Source organism: Rhea americana, unplaced genomic scaffold (assembly GCF_003343005.1).
Source record: "Rhea americana isolate MKP2758 unplaced genomic scaffold, rheAme1 scaffold_131, whole genome shotgun sequence".
Lineage (NCBI taxonomy): Eukaryota > Metazoa > Chordata > Aves > Rheiformes > Rheidae > Rhea > Rhea americana.
In genome coordinates this window covers 2,678,162-2,695,579 of record NW_028185384.1, presented here as the reverse complement: position 1 = coordinate 2,695,579, position 17,418 = coordinate 2,678,162, and the positions used below count along the sequence as shown (strand labels likewise).

At 48.4% G+C, this 17,418-nt stretch overlaps 1 protein-coding gene across 1 annotated transcript in view; it reads left to right on the top strand.

The window, feature by feature from the left end:
* NIN (ninein) overlaps window positions 1-17,418 on the top strand; it is a 50,063-nt gene that overhangs the window by 11,387 nt on the left and 21,258 nt on the right. The window contains exons 4-17 of the mRNA XM_085297883.1: window positions 439-478; window positions 2,259-2,449; window positions 3,685-3,831; window positions 4,210-4,377; window positions 4,977-5,113; window positions 6,706-6,846; window positions 7,520-7,694; window positions 8,220-8,330; window positions 9,136-9,225; window positions 10,293-10,446; window positions 10,772-10,893; window positions 12,435-12,961; window positions 13,668-15,740; window positions 16,899-17,024. Of these exons, the coding sequence (XP_085154009.1) occupies window positions 439-478; window positions 2,259-2,449; window positions 3,685-3,831; window positions 4,210-4,377; window positions 4,977-5,113; window positions 6,706-6,846; window positions 7,520-7,694; window positions 8,220-8,330; window positions 9,136-9,225; window positions 10,293-10,446; window positions 10,772-10,893; window positions 12,435-12,961; window positions 13,668-15,740; window positions 16,899-17,024 (4,202 nt within the window). The remainder of the gene's footprint in view (window positions 1-438; window positions 479-2,258; window positions 2,450-3,684; window positions 3,832-4,209; window positions 4,378-4,976; window positions 5,114-6,705; window positions 6,847-7,519; window positions 7,695-8,219; window positions 8,331-9,135; window positions 9,226-10,292; window positions 10,447-10,771; window positions 10,894-12,434; window positions 12,962-13,667; window positions 15,741-16,898; window positions 17,025-17,418) is intronic.

The following is a 17,418-nucleotide window of genomic DNA, read 5'->3' as shown; positions in this document are numbered from 1 at the left end:
CGGCTTTCCCCCAGTGCTAAACAAAACCAAGCCTTAAAAACTTAAGGATTGGGCACTTCGGATGCGTTCCCGGCTGCATTCGGGTCCAGGAGGCAGAGAGGCGCTCGGAAGCAAGCAGCAAAGCTCCAAAAAAATCATAATAATAAAAAAAGAAACCCCCTCCCGCAACCTAATCCGGTTTCCGTGGTAACGCTGCAGATTACTGGCTTTTAGCTGTAATCCGAGCGAGAYGCGCTGACCTTCCCAGGGCTGATTTGGAGCCTCTCCGTGCCCTGGGCGGGCTCCRAGTTCGAGCCCGCCGGTCACGCGTGCGGCCCGGGGACGGAAGCTTGGCGGCGGCGCTGCGCCGCTGCGGCTCGTCGGAGCTCGACCGCGGAGGCTCTTGTGCGCGATGCCCGGGAATAACGACAACTTGGGAATCTTCTGTTTCCTCCTCAGCGCTGGAAGACGCGGGGCAGCGAGGAGTACGAGGCAGAGGGTAAGAGCAAGCGCCTGCGCAGCTGCAAAGCGAGGGGCCGAAGGGGTTTCTTGGGGCAGTCGGCCGGCGCGGAGGGGCAGAGCGGGAGCCGGGCCGCCCCGGCGCACTGCTGGTGATTTTCCCCCCCGGCCCCGTGGAGAACGGGCTGCTTTCCCCATGCGTTTCGGAGCTGTGCGGCTGAGACAACCCTGAATGCAGATGGTTCGGGTTGCAACGTGGTGCAAGGCRGGTTTTTTGCTGTGTATTGCAGTGTACCTGTGCTTCGCAGCAGCCACAGCCCTCCCTAACTCCTTCTCCTGGCTTCCAGCGTGCCCCATCCCCAGCTCCAGCTGCTGTCAAAATCGTGGCAGCTCTGCAGGAGAAAAGCCCAGGCGGCGGCGGCGCTGCCTGTGCTCCCCGGCTCCCCGGGCTCGGCCGGGCTGCGGGCTCCGGGGACGCTCGTGCTGGCGCTCCTGGTGCTCCCCGCCGCCCGGGGGGGCCGGCAGAGCCGCTTCGCCCGGAGCAGAGCCCGGACAGGCCCCCCCGCTTTGGGGGCCGAGCGGGGTGGCGCAGGGCTGCCGATGCAGTGGAGCGCAGCGGTCACTAGGTGTCAGCAGGATTTAATCATTTCCTGCTTTTCCCGCAAGGGGAGCGCGGCCGGAGCCCCCGGGGCGCTGGGAGGGTGCGGGCGGCTGAGCAGGGTCCTGCCCTGGTTTGGGAGACGGCCGCGGCGTGGGGCTGGTCGTGCGGGGGCTCGAGGAGAGCCCGGAGCCGCCTCGTGCCGAGGCGCAGCGGAGCCGCGGGTGGCAGCACCCCTGGGAGCCCGCGATGCGACTTGGCTGCTTCAGCGCCGTCTCACACAGCTCAGCTGCTCTCTAGCCCCTACTGCCTCCGAGGGGATCCGCTTTTTATTCCAAATGCCACTTTACCAGCCCCTTGGGTGAGGTGGAGGATAAAAGGGGGTGGCCTTGCAGCTGCGAAGGCTCTGAGTGTTTCCTATCTAATGGGTCTGTAAGTGCTTCCAGCTGGGAAAGATTGCACCCAGGTATTTGCTGGGGAGAGAGGAAATGTGTTCAGCCGACGGCTTTTCCCCCCAGGGCTGTTTGGAAGTGCTTGGAGCAAAACACACACTGCTGTTTGCACAGGTGGTGTGGGCAGCCTGGTCTGGGGGCAAAGCTTGTCCTGAGGATGAGAACTTGAGCAGCTACCTGGGACCTGCTCCTGCAGCTAGTCGACGGCTGGCTGGTACTGGCACAGCTCGCGCCGTCCTGCCCCCAGCCCCAGCGAACACCAGGCTCCGGCCTCCAGCTGTGGGTCGGCTGCAGCCTTGTTCAAGCTCGGGATGGAGGTGTTGTCTGGCTGGGTGATGGTGTGTCCAGGTTAGGTGCTGTCCTCCACCTGCTCCTTTTAGTAGTCTGGTAGCATTGCCCAGCTGATGCTTATTGCAGTACCCCAAAATTGCAAGCCGTGCTCTGTGCCAGATGGGSTAAGGCAATCACAGCGTGGCTGAGGCTGGCAGGGACTTCTGGAGACCACCAGGTCGACTCTCTGCTTAAGCAGGGTCACCCAGAGCAGGTTGCCCAGGAGCATGTCCAGACAGGGTTTGAGTATCTCCAAGGGTGGAGACTTCACACGCCTCTGGACAACGTGCTCCAGCGCATAAGGCCTCTGATCTGGCCAAAAGCACCAAGGACACAGTTCCTCTGCAGCTTACCCCCGCCCCCCCCCGGCTCATCTTGTGGCTGCTTTTGCATTGATAATTGCTAATGAATCTGTTAAACCAAGGCGGTTGCCGTTTCAGGCCAGCTGCGCTTCTGGAACCCGGATGACCTGACAGCCTCGCAGGGCACCGCGGTGCCGGCACCCGACTGGGTGGAGGAGAAGCTGCGGGAGGTCTGCGAGCACCTCGGCGTCACCAGGGATGGCCACTTGCACAGGAAAAAGCTCATCTCCATTTGCGAGCAGTACGGCCTCCAAAACGCGGATGGGGAGGTGAGCGGCCCCGGGAGCTCGACGCTGGGGCGAGGGTGGCCGGGGCCACCCGAAGCCCCGCTGGTGTCRGTACCTGCTCCCAGATTTTATGCATCCCGGGAAAACTGATCATGCTGTTGCACGTAAGCTTAAAAAGCAAGTGCCGATCAGCAGAATTTCCACTATTTGGAAAGCAGGTTTTGGCTCCGTCCGTGGCTTTCCAAATAGTTTATTGCTTTCAGACCATCAAATGCGCAATATTGCTCTGATGAAAGGTAGCTACCAGCTTCACTGGCTCTGTAATGTGCAAGCGCCCTCTCCTGAGAAAACTTTTGTTTAAAAATGTATCACAGATTCTCAGCGTGTCTCCTTGATCCCAGGAATGTTCTAGCTAGAAAGTAGGTATTTATTAAAATATTCATAGACCGTTCCCTTTGACTTTGTTTGCAAAGGCCTGAGGGCTATTTCTGTGATCCAGAAAGAGTCCATGAGTAAATTGCTTTTTTTAACAAAATGTTCCCTTGTCAACTAAGGATTCAGTTTTATTAAGACAAGACTGTTTTACATCTTAAGATAACATTTTTTAAATGATTTTCTTCATGAAGTTTGTTTCTGAGTAGGTATTCCTTTGTAGCATTTGCAACAACATGTTTTCAGTATATTACAAGGGGAATCTGAAAATGGGGGGAAAAAGTAGAAACTGGAGGCAAAGGAATAGGCAGGGATTAATTTTAATCTCTAATCCTAATAAGCTTGGTTCTTCCTTTAATTAAAAAAAAAAAAAAAAAGATTGCCCTGAAGTCTGAAGTACGTCGCTAGTAACCTAGCGGTGACTTGGTCGTTGCACAAACCGCTGGGGCTTTAGCGCTTCTCTCGCGCCGAGTTYGAGGCCGCCTGGCCCGGAGCTGGTTATTTCACGCTGCCTTGCGGGGCAGAGCTGCTCGAAGATGACGGGGAGCGTACGTGTCCTCGGGCAGGGTTTTGGCAGGGTGTGTGGGTCTGCAGTTAATTCTGTATCTATATATATGTATAGAGAGAGAGATAGGTGATAGCATCGTCTATCGATCGTTCTCCTGGTGTTGTGATGGTGCAGGATCTGCGGCAGTTCTTCTGGTCTACTTGCTTTCCTCCTTTTTTCCTCCCTTTTTTTTTTAATAAAGATCTAGGGAATCGAGCACGCTTCATCGTTATGCTGCGGTGGGTTTTATTTGGCTGTAACAGTTGTTATTTATTTTTCAATCCCCTGCTGCTTCCAGGTGCTTGAAGAGGTGTTCCATAACCTGGAGCAGGATGGCACCATGAGCGTGGAAGACTTCTTCTACGGCTTATTTAAAAACGGGCAGTCGCTCGCGCCCTCTGCCTCTACTCCGTACAGACAGCTTAAGAGACACCTCTCCATGCAGGTGAGGAGCCGCTCCGCCGAGGCGGCGAGCGCAGCGGACCCGGGGGTCCGGCACGGGCGAGAGGTGCTCGACTGAACGGGCTTTTAGTAACGGGTGCGCGCTTGAGGTCTGCCGGGGGAGGTTTTTTTTTCATCCCTCCGAAACTGCTCCTCYGTGGGTTTAGGTTAAACCCCGAGCGCCCGGTCGCGCTGCAGCGTGCCGAGGTCGGCGGCAGTCCTCCCGGCAGCCGCTCGCRTGGCCGCGAGCAGAAGCAGACCTTCATCCCTAATCTCTGGGGCGCTGTTAGGGAAACGCTTTTGTTTTTTTAAAGCTTTGCTCGTCGCGGGGCGGTCAGGTGCCCGGCTCTGCCCGGTCGCATCCTCTGCCCTCTCTCGGCAGTCCTTCGACGAGAGCGGGAGGCGTACGACCGCGCCGTCGGGCATGACGAGCACCATCGGCTTCCGCGTCTTCTCCAGCCTGGACGACGGCATGGGCTACGCCTGCGTGGAGGGCATCCTGGACACCTGGCACGAGGAGGGCGTGGAGAACAGCCAGGAGATCCTGAAGGTAACCGAGCAGCTCCTGCCTGACCGGTTTTGTTTGCCTTTTTTTCTTTTTTTTCCCCTGTGGCTTTCTGGAATTTGTTGCTTGGAATTGGATTTAGTGTTTTTTTAATTTTTCTCTAAAATTCCCAGTGGGAGTGTAGCTGTTCTAGGGAATTTCCAGTTTTTTTCATTATGGAAATGATGATGCATCCCAGAGAGCTAGAAGTTGATGATAAAATTTTATGTGAATTAGAGCGTACCTCGCAGTGTCCAACTGTATTTGTAGAAAGCAACTTAATTCCTTCGCCTTGCTCAGCTCACTTCTATAGCTCACTGCAGAATTAATACTCTTGATCAGGCGAAGCTTTTATTCCCTGTTAGTCTTGCAGTGCAACCGTGGTATTTTCCGTCTTCGCAGCTGGCAGCACCTCTTTAATGTGGGACGGCAGCAGAGGGGGATGTGCCTGTGTAGTGGCCCCAAAGCCGCCCGTAGTGGATTAATCAGCAAGCAAAGATCTTTTTGGAGCCTCCTCGGCTCATTCTGTTGTTTTGGGTGGAAATGCCTTCAGGCTCTGCGGAGAGGTGGAGGTTGCTCTGTTGCAACGGCTCGCTGTTTTGCAGGCTTTGGATTTCAGCCTGGATGGGAAGGTGAACTTGACGGAACTGACGCTGGCTCTGGAAAATGAGCTTTTGATAACCAAGAACGGGATCTATCAAGCAGCGCTGGCGAGCTTCAAAACGGAGATAAGGCACTTGCTGTAAGTCRTCAGGATTCCCGGCTCCGCTGCTTCCTCGCCGCCCCTTGGACGCGTTGCCAAGCAGGAGCTTGAGCAGCCGCTGATGATTCGCGATTCGTAACGCGTCTCAGGGGCGGCAGGCACGGAGCTGCCGTTTCACGGGCAGTCTAGCTTCTGATTTTCCTTGGTCGGGAGCTGTGAACTCTTCATTATTTTGTTTTGCGCAGTTAAAACACCATAATAAAGCCAAATATCACAGGAAAATATGCATACAAAAACAAATCAAAGCAGCAGGCTCTTTCCAGCCCTGTTCTCCAGTCTGGAAACGGTCTCTGATGGCCGAGGAATGTAAATCTGGTATGATTGAGGCCCGTGCAATTCGACAAGCAGTACCTTGAAGGCTAAACCATTTCTTGCTCTAGTATTAYAGAGGTTTTGCCATGCGATAGAGGAGCATGTGAGCTAGAAAATTGCCATGCATCTCCTTTTCTCATTTGTCTTATTTTGTAAGAGGTCCCAGGAGAGATTTTTAAGACCCAGTGGAAAGGCTTTTGAGCAAACACTTAAGGTGTACGAGATTCCCGTTTACTTCGGAAGCTGCTTCTTGATGGGGCTTTTCCACTGGGAGCTGCTGCAACCCTCCTGGCCATCGCTGCCTGCTCCTGAATCTGTCTGATCCTGCGTCCTCGCAGCCMAACTCGGCCATACCCAGAGACGCGGTCCGAGTCCGCACTGCGCTTGCCACGCAGTATTGCTGTGGGGGGGGGGAAGTGTTTTTATCTTTAATTTGGAGTGTGTTGTAAGTGGGAAACCCTATGCTGTGTACAGGGGACCAAAGAGCACGTAACTCCATCTACCTGCCAACAGCCCGCAGCCGCGGAGCGGGGTCACAGCTCCCCTTTGCAGATATTTAATTGGTTTTCTAAGCACCGGATCTTTGGTTTGGTGCTGTTCAACCTCTCTCGTGGACCCGTTGCATCCGTACGCCCACCGTGCAAGCTCCAGCTGTTGGCGTGTCTGGTTTGTGCTGTGTACCTTTGAACGTCACCCCCCTGTTCGGCAGCCTGTGCCTCCACCTCTGTGCCCTGCCGGAGGTGGCTCTCGCTAGTTATTAACCGCACGTGTCCTGTTACCTGCTCGTCGCCGTGCTTGCGAGCTGCCTACTTCACTTGCACGGCTGTGAGATGAGGCTTCGTACTGTTCAGGCCAACGTGTCTAAACACCTTCTTACGTGCAGTCCGTGGAGAGAGCTTGTTACCAAGTTTCCATTGAGAAAGCTGCCCCGGGTAGCAAGTCTTACGAGCTTGTGATTAAAAACAGATTGGATGTAGCATAATGAAGTGGCAAAGATCTTAAAGAAAAAACGGGGGAAAAAGAGAGAGAACAAGTAAATGGGGCAGAGTGGCCTAGATGTATAGGGATATCAAAGCAGGTCAGAAAGGAGCTGCGTGTGCAAGTTCACAGCTAATGACCAAATCCAGCTGATGGTAAGGCTCCCCTCAGAGGTCCTCCCAGGCTGCTCTGCTCTGTGATGAGCCTCTTGTGTGCAGCCTCCTTGAGCCTGGGGGAGCTGGGAAAGAAGAGCTAATCCAGGGTGGCTGCGCTTACCGTAGGGAGCGAGTCGACCAAGTGGCCAGGGAGAAAGAGAAGCTGCGGTCGGACCTGGAAAAAGCAGAAAAGCTGAAGTCTCTGATGGCCTCCGAAGTCGACGACCACCACGCTGCGATAGAGCGCCGGAACGAGTACAACCTCAGGTACGGCGTGCCGTCCGGCCCTCACCGCGGCCGGTGGGACCAGCCAGCCCGGGGGCACGGTCACTTCTGCTTCTCCTAGCTGGTGTCGCAGGTATTTAGCRTTACAGGTACCCAGTAGCTGAGGCAGGGGCTTGAGGTGAAGGGTGGGAGAGGTGTGAGTATTTGCAATTTAACTGAAGGSTAGTTTGAACCTGTCTTTGATTTGAACTGTGTGTTTGGCCAAGTTAGAGATTCTGTGCTTTGCCCACCTGCCAGACCCTTCTGCAGGTCCCAGAGACCTGGTCCCGGTTTCCATCTCAGCATCTCAGCCCTTGCTCTGGTCACCTTGGTGTCCTTGCATTCAGTTTGCCGCCTTAGTTAGGTGTGTGCTGATGTGACATTGAAAATATTAATTAGATTGGTATCAGAAAAATCAGATTTAATCCTAAAACAGCATCTCTGACCAGACCATGGGCTGTATATCTAAAATTCCCCGAGCACCACGTAGCTGACCTGTGCTACTAATCCAAGCATTGCTGCATTTCTCCCAAGCAGTCTTTTCAGCCCGGTAAGTACCGGTGCTGATATGAGCAGACAGCTTCACACGCAGTGACTGCCACGGAGCTTAATTCAGGGGGGTATTTGCTGCCTAGCTCCTTTTCACGAGCTTTTCTTATCTTTGATGCCTTAATAGGAAGCTGGATGAGGAATACAAAGAACGAATTGCGGCCCTAAAGAACGAGCTCCGGAAAGAGCGGGAGCAGATTCTGCAGCAGGCTAATAAGCAGCGCCTGGAACTGGAGCAGGAGATTGAAAAGCTGAAAACTGAGGAGAACTACATCCGTGACCGCCTCACCCTTTCTCTAAAGGTACCGGGGGCTAAATGCAAACGGGATTTTCCCCGCAGTTATTCCCTTTCAAAAATGATCTGCTGCCTAATGACTTTTTTTAACATGACAGCTGTTAAGCAGGAAGTTGTTAAATGCAGACATCTTCACATCTTCACATCTTTACTCGGTTAAGTTTTAGCTGCAAACGGAAGTGAAAAAATGAGCACGGTGGGCTTGCAATAAACTGTTCCAAATATCAGTTTCTGAAAATGCTTGTGTATGCACATCTACAGAAAATGCACATATACTGGATTTTTTGCCAGTTATGTTTTCCAGACCTTTTTAAGGTTGGAATTGTTCACCTCAAACTGAGCAAACGTTAAGGTGGCGATGTTGTCTTACACGCTCAAGTGCCCTGACAGTCACAGGGAGGTAATACACCTTTTAAAGATGTTCAGGAAAGCAGCTGATAAGGGCATCGGCCACCCTGTGAGTGCTAGGAAAAGTGTAAGATATTTCTTCCGAAGCAGTGGTTTGACTGCTGGTGGGTTTTATTTTGTTTAGGAAAACAGCCGTTTGGAAAGCGAGCTGTTGGAAACTGGAGAGAAACTGGCTGAGTATGAAAGTCTGGCAAGCAAACTGCAGAGGAACTTGGAAAATGTCCTGGCTGAGAAGGTAAATCCCTCCTCTTTCCACTATGTGCTCAGAATTAAATCTCTTCTGAATTACTACACTCAAGATGCCAAATTAATTAGTAGCAGGAGGCTCTTGGGGGTCGATGAGCTATCTAACTGTGACCAAGCCAGGGTGCCGGGTTGCTCAGTGTACCTAGGTTGTGCAGACAGCTTGACCTGAGCTTTAGGTAAGGAAATTACCGATACTTCAGCTTAGCTGTTGTGTTAAATTAATTGACAGTGAAGAAGAGCCCATGGTGAGACAATCACGCCACAAACCTGCAGGGATTTTTCTTGTCCCAGTAGATAGACTGGGATACACCCAGTATGCAGGTCCTTTCTGGGGAAGCTGTTAAATGCTTAATCTTTAGCTGCAAATGGAGGTGGAAAAAATGAGTATGGTGGGCTTGCAATAAACTGTTTGAAACATCAGTTTCTGAAAATGCTTTTCTGTGTATGCACATCTATAGACAAATGCGCATATACTGGGGTTCTTGCCAGATAAGTTTTCCAGACCTCTTTAAGGTTGGAATTGTTTATTTCAACAAACTACAATTACTTTCTACATATATTAAATTAGAARGGTATCACCTGGAGTCAAAGTAGTTGGTATGAGAATTATTGTGAAAATAACAGCTAGTGTTTGCTAGGGAAGTTGTTGTTCACCCCCTGCCAGAAGGGCAGTGGAGCTTCTGTATTAAAAAAAGGGAAGAGGGAGAAGGCTGCAAGGCTGCTGAAGAATTGCATCTTAGCTGCCAGCGGGGGCGTTGGAGGAAGAGTAACCGGGTTGTTTCCACGCGTTTCAGTTTGGCGATCTCGACCCCGGCAGCGCGGAGTCCTTCCCGCAGGAGGAGCGGCTGGCGCAGACGAAACGCGAGWACGAGCTGCGGTGCCGGGTGAGCCGCGCTGCGGGCCCGGAGGCTCGGCGCCGATGCCGCGCGCGCGGAGACGTGCTGGAAGCGGCAGCCGGGAGCAGCCGCGGAGGGGGAAGGCGCTCTCCAGAGCCACTGCTCGAGCTGGGGGATAAGGCGCCTTGCGGGGCGACTGGGGTAGGCTTTATGGAGCCGTCTTKGATCAGCAGGCGTAAACTTAGCTCACTCGATGCGTAGTTACGCACTAGCTGTTTTCTGACTTGGGAAATAGCTTTGCCCTAGCTCAAAGTCAAAGATGCAAGAACTAAGAACAGAAGTACCAGGCATAGCGGCACTGTTGATGGTCTCTAGAACGGTCGTATTTTAGGCAACGCCTTAAAGCTTGTCTTCTCCTCTCAAATCTCGTGCAGCCAAGTACTTTCAGGTAGGCCTAAAAGTATCTATTTTCTGACGACTAAGGCTACGTGGCACATGCGTTCAGCTCATCTATTCCGCGTTACCCTTCGCGGTCAGCAAAGGGCTGCCTTGACAAGGGTCGTGCGTAATTTGGAACGGCACGGTAGCTCTGCTAGGAAACTGCAGTCTAAAACCGAAGATTTTTCTAAAGCTAGTTGCTGAATTAAATTAATACTTCTGGATAAGAACTTGCTTGAATATGCAGCTGATTTTTTGCTTATTGGTGGATCTGAATCAGCCTGGAAGGCTCATTTTTTTCTGAGCCTTTCAAATCTGCCAAATTGTGTTTACGCATTCATGGCTTCATTTTCCTCAGTAAACACTGTTCATTGAACTCCGTGCATCACATTTGGCATAAACACTTGGGATATTCTGCTTGGCAAGTGGGCAGAAGTAGCAGATGGCAAATGCAGTAATGAGGGTATCGCTTTCTCAATTCAACCTTTTTAAAGTAGAAAGGTGCAAGGGGGGGTAGTGTGTTTTTCCTGCTAGGAGACTGACTGCTAAAATATTATTGACAAGGCTTTTCCTAGAGTAATTCCCTCCTGAACGCCTTGTCACTAGCGTGCATGCTGCTTTGCAGGTGTTCGTTTGTCTTGGTTTGTTTTATTGGGGCTTTTTCCTTCCTCCCTCAGGAGTTGCAAGATCAGATAGATGAGCTGCAGTCCGAGCTGGAGGAGTATCGTGCTCAAGGCAAAGTGTTCAGGCCTTCTCTGAAAAATTCGCTGTTGGAAGAGTTTGACATGGATATTAAAAGTCATGGTAACAGTGGCATTGAGCCTGACCAAGGTAAAGTGTATTTCCTATGTGGCGAATTTCTATCTATGGGTATTTATGGTAACTTTTTAGATACAGTTACRTAAACTTTTCCAAATCTTCATAGTGAGACTCCTTGAACAACACCTCCATTTTGCTATTTAATACTAGGTAGAGTATGGTTGCTGTAGTAAAATTAAAGCTAAAATGAATATTTATAGTTTCTATTTAGGTAGATATGTGCGACTGGAATTTGAGCAAGCTGTAGAAGCTGCCTAAACAAAGATAAAGTGATGAAATAATTCAGTGGAAAATGTAGCTCTTTGGATTTCAAGAATATGTATAATTATTTTCAAAGGACTTGGATCAGAAGACTGTAATCCATTAAATATGAGCATAGAAGCAGAAATGGTTATTGAACAAATGAAGGAGCAGCATCACAGGGATGTACATCACCTCAAGCAGGAGCTTGAAGACACAGTAAGCTGTTTTAACTTAATACAAAACTTCAGAACTCTTCCAGCCTTTTCCTACAAGCAGGATGGTCTTGGGGGAGGGAGTTTGGTTTGTATTTCTGTTCAAAGTATGGCCCTTCTGCGAACCTGGGCCAGCCTCTGCCTCCCCTTGCTCCTCTGCGTATTGCACGGTACTGGAGCAGTGCTGGAGAGGGCTGAGCGACTGCCGCGTTGTATCCACGCGCTGCCCACCAGCTAATGAAGCAGAGCGAGCTTTTCAGATGCACTACTGCGTTTCCTGTCCTGAAAGCCTGGTGCGTCTGAATTAGTCACTTCACACTGGTGTGGAATAACTGTGGGTTAGAAAAGCTGCTGGCAGGAGTCCRTGCTGGTAAATGCTGTGCTTGTGCAGTCTGGTGTTGGTGTGATCTGTGCTGTGCAAGGATGGAAAATATTGTTACACCTGTCCTGAGGAAAACATGCAGTCAGTTCCCCATCTTCATGTGGATCTCTTGGCCTGCAGATTGATCTTGCCACATGTGCCAAAATACCTGGCTCTAGGTGGAACAAGATGAGCTTACGAGGTTGGGGACAGCTCTGTGCACATATGCTGTGCTGGGTCCAAAACCAGGTTTGTCTAGCAATGCCAGCAMGGTCTAAGGCACCAGGATGGTGCCTGTCCTGGGGAGGGTGTCCTGCRTGTCCCACTGTGTCCAGCCTCGGGAGGGCTAGGTGGCTTAGCACACCATTGTGCGTAGCATGATACCTGCCTCCAACCCACACTAGTGTCCRCAGGAAGATTACGGTGTTTCTAAGCAAATAAAACCTACTCTTCTCAGCAAGTCATGTGCACTGACGGAGGTCCCCAGGCTTATTCCGTGCAGACCAGTTCAGGACCAGAAGCAGAGGGTCTTGGCAGGGGGTCTTGGCAGGCTTTCCTTGCATCTGCTCTACCAGTACCCACCTCCAGATATGTGCTGATTGAGTGAATTCACATCAAGTATGGCATAATGCAAGTGCGTGGGCGCTGTATTCGACAAAAGTGGCAACTCCCTGTCCTGATCAGCAATGTGAAATGAGGGATGGGAGTGGCAAAAAAATAAAATATTACCCTGAAATCAKAAWTTCTCTTTGACAGTTTGCGRAGAAACATGAGACAAACTTTTTAARGGAAAAGCTCACCACTGCCTCTTACCTGGGGATGCTTTTGAAAAAGCACTTGGTGAAATAAAAAGGAGTCCATCTGCAATTTGTGAAGTGAATTAGGACTTGAAAATTGTTAATGGTTTCCCTCTGCTTTCACAAATTTGCTTAATGGCAAAGCATGGATTTCTCTAGCTTGTACACAAAAATCATCTTTACTCCAATAAGAAGCTTRGCACTCTAGCATTTGTTGCAAGGGAGACCAATTGTAAGATGCTAATGTGTAAATCCAAATATTTTTTTAGGGTATCTAGAAATATAAAACAGAGAAAACATTCTATAGAATAGAATACGTAACACTTTCTATAGAAAATATTTCTATATTTTTGTGAAAAATGAGTCAATCTATTTCCTTTCTTGTAGGTGAGTCATTATGAAAAGCAGCTAGATGAGACAAAAATCCACTGTGAAAAAGAGCAAGAAGATATGAGGAGGAAATATGCTGAAGAGATCCATGTCATGGAAAAGCAAATACTTGGCCTTAAAAACCAAATTGCAGAACTGCAGGGAGAAACAGCAGTGCTCAGAGAACAACAAGACAGGCTTAGCTGTAAACATAACGATGAGAAAAACAAATTGCAAATAAGCTTCAATGAGGAAAAAGCAAATCTGCAAGAATTACTCAGGCAGGAACACGAAGCAGATGTTCGAGCTAAACTGGAGGAGGTAAATGAGAAGTTCAGCCAAGAACGGGAAGAACTGATTCAGAATGGTGTCTGGGTGGAAGAGAAGATGAGAGTTTTAGTGCAGACTCTGCAGGAAGAAAAGGGAGAGCTAGAACGGGACTTCCACGAGCAGCTGAAAAGGGTGATGGAAACGCATGCCCTGGAGAAGGAGGAGCTACAGCAAGACTTGTTAAGGAAGCACAAACAGGAACTGGAGGAGGAAAGGTGAGTGCTGCGGCTYGTAGTGACGTCTGCTGACCTTGATTGCTCGCCTTGTTGACCAAGGTAAAGCTAGTGCAGAAATTACTCCAGATGCTTAATTCAACTGCATTAGCTGTACAGTGCCAGTACCCATTTCATTCCAGGACACTGATAGGTGGGTATCCAGAGGTTTGACCCTTCCCAAGCAGATATTTATTTTGATTTTTAGCTCATCCAGAGGTAATAATGTTGTTGAAGTATAGAAAACAGCCATGTTTAATTAGAGCTCTGTTCAGTATCCCTGTACTCCACGATCTGTTGTACTAAAGAACTCTGAAAATCCAAATGCTTTTTTTCCAAAGAAGTGAAGGGACGGAAGATAAAYGGATTTGGCTAGAATATAGTGTGAAAGTAATTGGGACCCTTCTGGGGCAGAGAACCTCTGCCTGCATAAATCCAATCCCCAGTACAGAAAGGCATGTGCTGTTGCATAAGAAACTATTTTTAAGGACACTTTGARTTACACTCATTCCAAGGCATTTAGATTTTTTTGACATTTCAACAGATTGCCTCACATTTAACTTTGGCTCTTGGAAGWACTATTTGTTAGATTTACCTAAAACTCCGTGAAAATGTAATTTTTCAGCTTGTTTTATTAAGTCACTTAAACAGCCATTTGAATTTTTTTTGAGCCTAGAGTTTAGTAATGTATTATGTTAACCATGTCTAGGAAAAAAATGGAAAGTGACTATAACAGAAGAGCATCTCATGCAGAAACTGAGTTTTCTGTCAACACACAAACACTAGTGAATAAATATGAAGAAATGATCCAAAATCTGGAAGGACGCTACCAACGGGAGTTGCATGAACTTGCCGAACAGCAGAGAGAGGAAAGGTCTCAGTGGGAGTTTGAAARGGATGAAATTGTCCAGGAGGTTACTGAAGCCCAAGAGCAACTGAAGGAAAGGCTGGCAAACGAAAAAGYTGTTTCTCTTGCCCTAACTCAGGAGAAGGAACTCCTGGAGAAAAACTTCAAGGAGGAAGTGAACAAGTTGGTGTGTGAAAAAGAACAGCTTCAGAAGGAGCTACAAGATCTGAAAAATGCTACTGAAAAGCAAGAGAACAGGTTGAATGATAGAATAATACAACTCCAAAATGACCACGAGAAAGAGCTAAAGAACAAAGAGGACTGTATATCCATGATGGAGGAAAATGGGAGGTTGGTTAGCCAAAAGTTGGAGAGACTTGACAGTGAGCATAAGCAAGAGAAAGAAGAACTCAATTCCAAGCTTCTTGCTTTAGAGAGCTTGAACAAAGACATCTGTGTAAGGGCAGAAAGAGAGAAGGCAGAGATGAATTTGGAAATCTCAAATCTYCAAGAAAAAATTCAGAAATTGCAGTGGGAGATGCTTAATTTTTCCACACTACAGAATCATTAYAGGGTATTGGAAAATGAATATGCAAAAGCAAAAAGAAAAATTGCTTCATTCTCTGGTATGGAGTGTCCAGGAGATGATGCAGATGTTCTTAGGAGCCTGCAGAAAGTGCACGAGCAAGCAGTGAAGGAAAATGTCAGAATGGCTTCCGAGATCRTCAGACTGCAGCAAAGGCTGCAAGCCGTTGAGCGTGGGCCGGCCAGACATGCCGGTTCTGACCACGCCAACTCCGATTCAGAACAGTCCCAGCTGCAAGACACCCTAGGTCCCGTTGTAGAAGGGTTGCCCAGTGATTGTAAGGACGCAGACAAAGGAACAGATTCAGATGTCTTTCCCTTGCTGGAGGCTGATATTACAGACCTTACAGAAATGACAGAGGTTCATTCCAGTTTGGAGAAGCCATGTGATGAAAYCAGAGCCAAGAGCCCTGCTCCTAAGCTGCAGGGGTGTCAGATGCCAGGAAGTGTAATGGCACTGGAAACTGGTGGTAGCCACGATTCTGACAAGGAGCAAGAGCTAGTTTCTATAGTGCCCCYGCCAAAAGAAAAACAGCAGGATCTTGAAAAAACTCTTGAGAGAGTTCCCAGACTAAAGATGTTACACAGTGATATTAGACAGAACATTCATCTAGTAAATAACAGAATAGCTACAAAAAATAAAGGCTTTTTTTCTGATGCTTCTAAGCTGCAGATGGAGCTTGAGGAGGCTGAAGAACTAACTGGTGCTTCTCTCCATCTTGAGCATGTTTCTGGATCAACTAAAGAGAAAGGTGACCTGAAAAACGTAATACCTCAGCTCTGGAAAAGGATTGAAGAATTGGAAGAAAGATCAATGGCACAAGCTAAACTTCTGTCTTTACAAGAAGAAATTCAAGTGGAAAATGAGGGGCTGAAATTTAAAATGATACAGTTAGTTGAAAAAAATAAAGCACTAGAAGACAATTTACCAAAGCTGAGAAGCCTTCATTGCAAACTAGAAGAAAGTAACCTAGAAACTATTAAGCTCAGAGAGGAAAAAGCACAGCTCCTCAAGAAAGTTAAAGAACTGGAAGGCATCCAAGAACAACATGCACAAGGGAAAATAGATGCGTCCAGTGAAAAGTTAAGACTGCAGCGCCAGCCTAGAGAAGTGGAAGAACACTCTGCGACGTTTAAAGCTCTGCAGGACAAGCATTCCCAGTGCGATACGGTGATAAAAGAAAGCTCAATGGAAAAGAGGGAGCAGCAGGAGCTGAACAGAAAGCTGAAAGCTGCTACTTTGATTAACCAAAATGACAGGCATCCTCGTGAAGAGAGAGAGTGGAGCACAGTGACACACGGTTTACAAAGTACATGCAGTGAGCTGCAGCAAAAGGTTGATCTTTTGAGGTAATGTACACTTAAAACTTTGTGGGGAAATGTGCAGGCCCCACAAATAAACTTGCTGCTCRCTCTGCTTAGAAACTAACCTAGCAGTACTGACCTCCTTACAGCTGCTGCATTAACAAGTAGTTTAACTTTGATTAGAAAACAGTACCTTGGATTCTAACTGCTAGTAAGCAAAGCTATTTAAACGTGGATGATGAAAGCTGAAATACATGCATATGACTTACTCATCTGTGAACACGATCTAACGTGAATGACGGTAAAAGAAGAGCAGCTTSTCAACCGTGCTGTCTGTGGATAGTCGTCCTTGCAATGTTTAGTTCATGGTAAATCAGAGACCAACATTTTGATATAAAATATATGACGGTAACATTTCCAGAATGCTTTTAGCTTTCATACTAATATCACCTCTTCACTCTGTTCTCACGCCAAATGTTACTTGGAATGCTAAAAGTGCTTCAATTTTCTAAATATTTAAGTTAACTCTAGAAAATGAGTATTTTTTTCCCCAGTAGGAGCACCTAGTGTTAGGATATCATTATAACAAGGAACATAATCACCTATGTTTTTAACTGCTGTATTTCTGTAAGTGTTTTTTTTGGAGACTGTGAAGTGGTTATGAATGATTAATTTTTGCTCAGCAATGGCTTCCTGTAAGAATTTGTTCTTTCAAGAATTACACCATGCCTAAATTGTTTCTCTATATTCGCCTCTAGAAAGAAAAGGCATTTGCAGGCTCTGCTGTTTCCGTGCTAGTATTTCCAGCCTGCCGGACTCTTTAAATAGCTGGCGAAACTGCTCACACTTGTAGCAGTTTGCACGTTGTGTTAAACTATTTAAAGTTATGACTATGTTGTTTGTAATTCAGGGAGTAAAAGGTATAGTACAATATTAAAGCTTGAAACTTTTACTAAGTATCTTAGGTTTTTAAGTAACTTTGTGCCCTTTTTGTGAAGGTAAAAAGTCCCATTTTCGGTGATCTGAGAGGTATTCTTACTAAATGAAGCGTAAAATCCACATACAGTTGATATATGAAAACTCATTAGCGGTAGCTCTGGCTTTAAAACATCACAGGCAGTTCAGCCTCTTTGCAGCTCTTCTCCCCGCGGGCCTGGGCGAYAGACAGAAACTGTTTTCACTTATCTCATCTCTCTGCCCTAGATGTGAAGCCGAGAAGCTCAGAGAGGAAAACGCTATTCTGAAGAACGAAGTCACTTTGTTAAACGAGGAAGGTAGCGCTTCCAGCCTGAAACTGAGGGAGCTAAACGGATCTCGGGAAGAAATGAGGTAAGGACCGAGCGGGGCGCGCGTCGGGAGCRCTTTCAGGTTTCCACCGCGGTGCGGCTGGGATAGCTGCAGCCCTTCTCAAAGCTTTTGCGGGCTAGTTATTGCACAGAATTTGAAACCGAGTAATCTCCTGGTGCCATTAGAAATCCAGCTGCCTTACAGCCTGTTCTTTGTGCTTTTCACTTGCCTCAGCTTGCTCTGCTCTCCCAAATCTAAAGCAGGGACTCGCTTGGCAGGAGGTCCGATGGCCGAGGAGCACCTACGTGACTGACTTGGCAGCAGCATGCCCTTGCTCATGAGCAGAACTGATGTGATTCCTCTGCTTGCCTCGGCAAAGGCAGAGGTTGCTAGGCATGTGTATCCCTAGGAAAGGCAGGAAGAGGTGCAGTTTGAC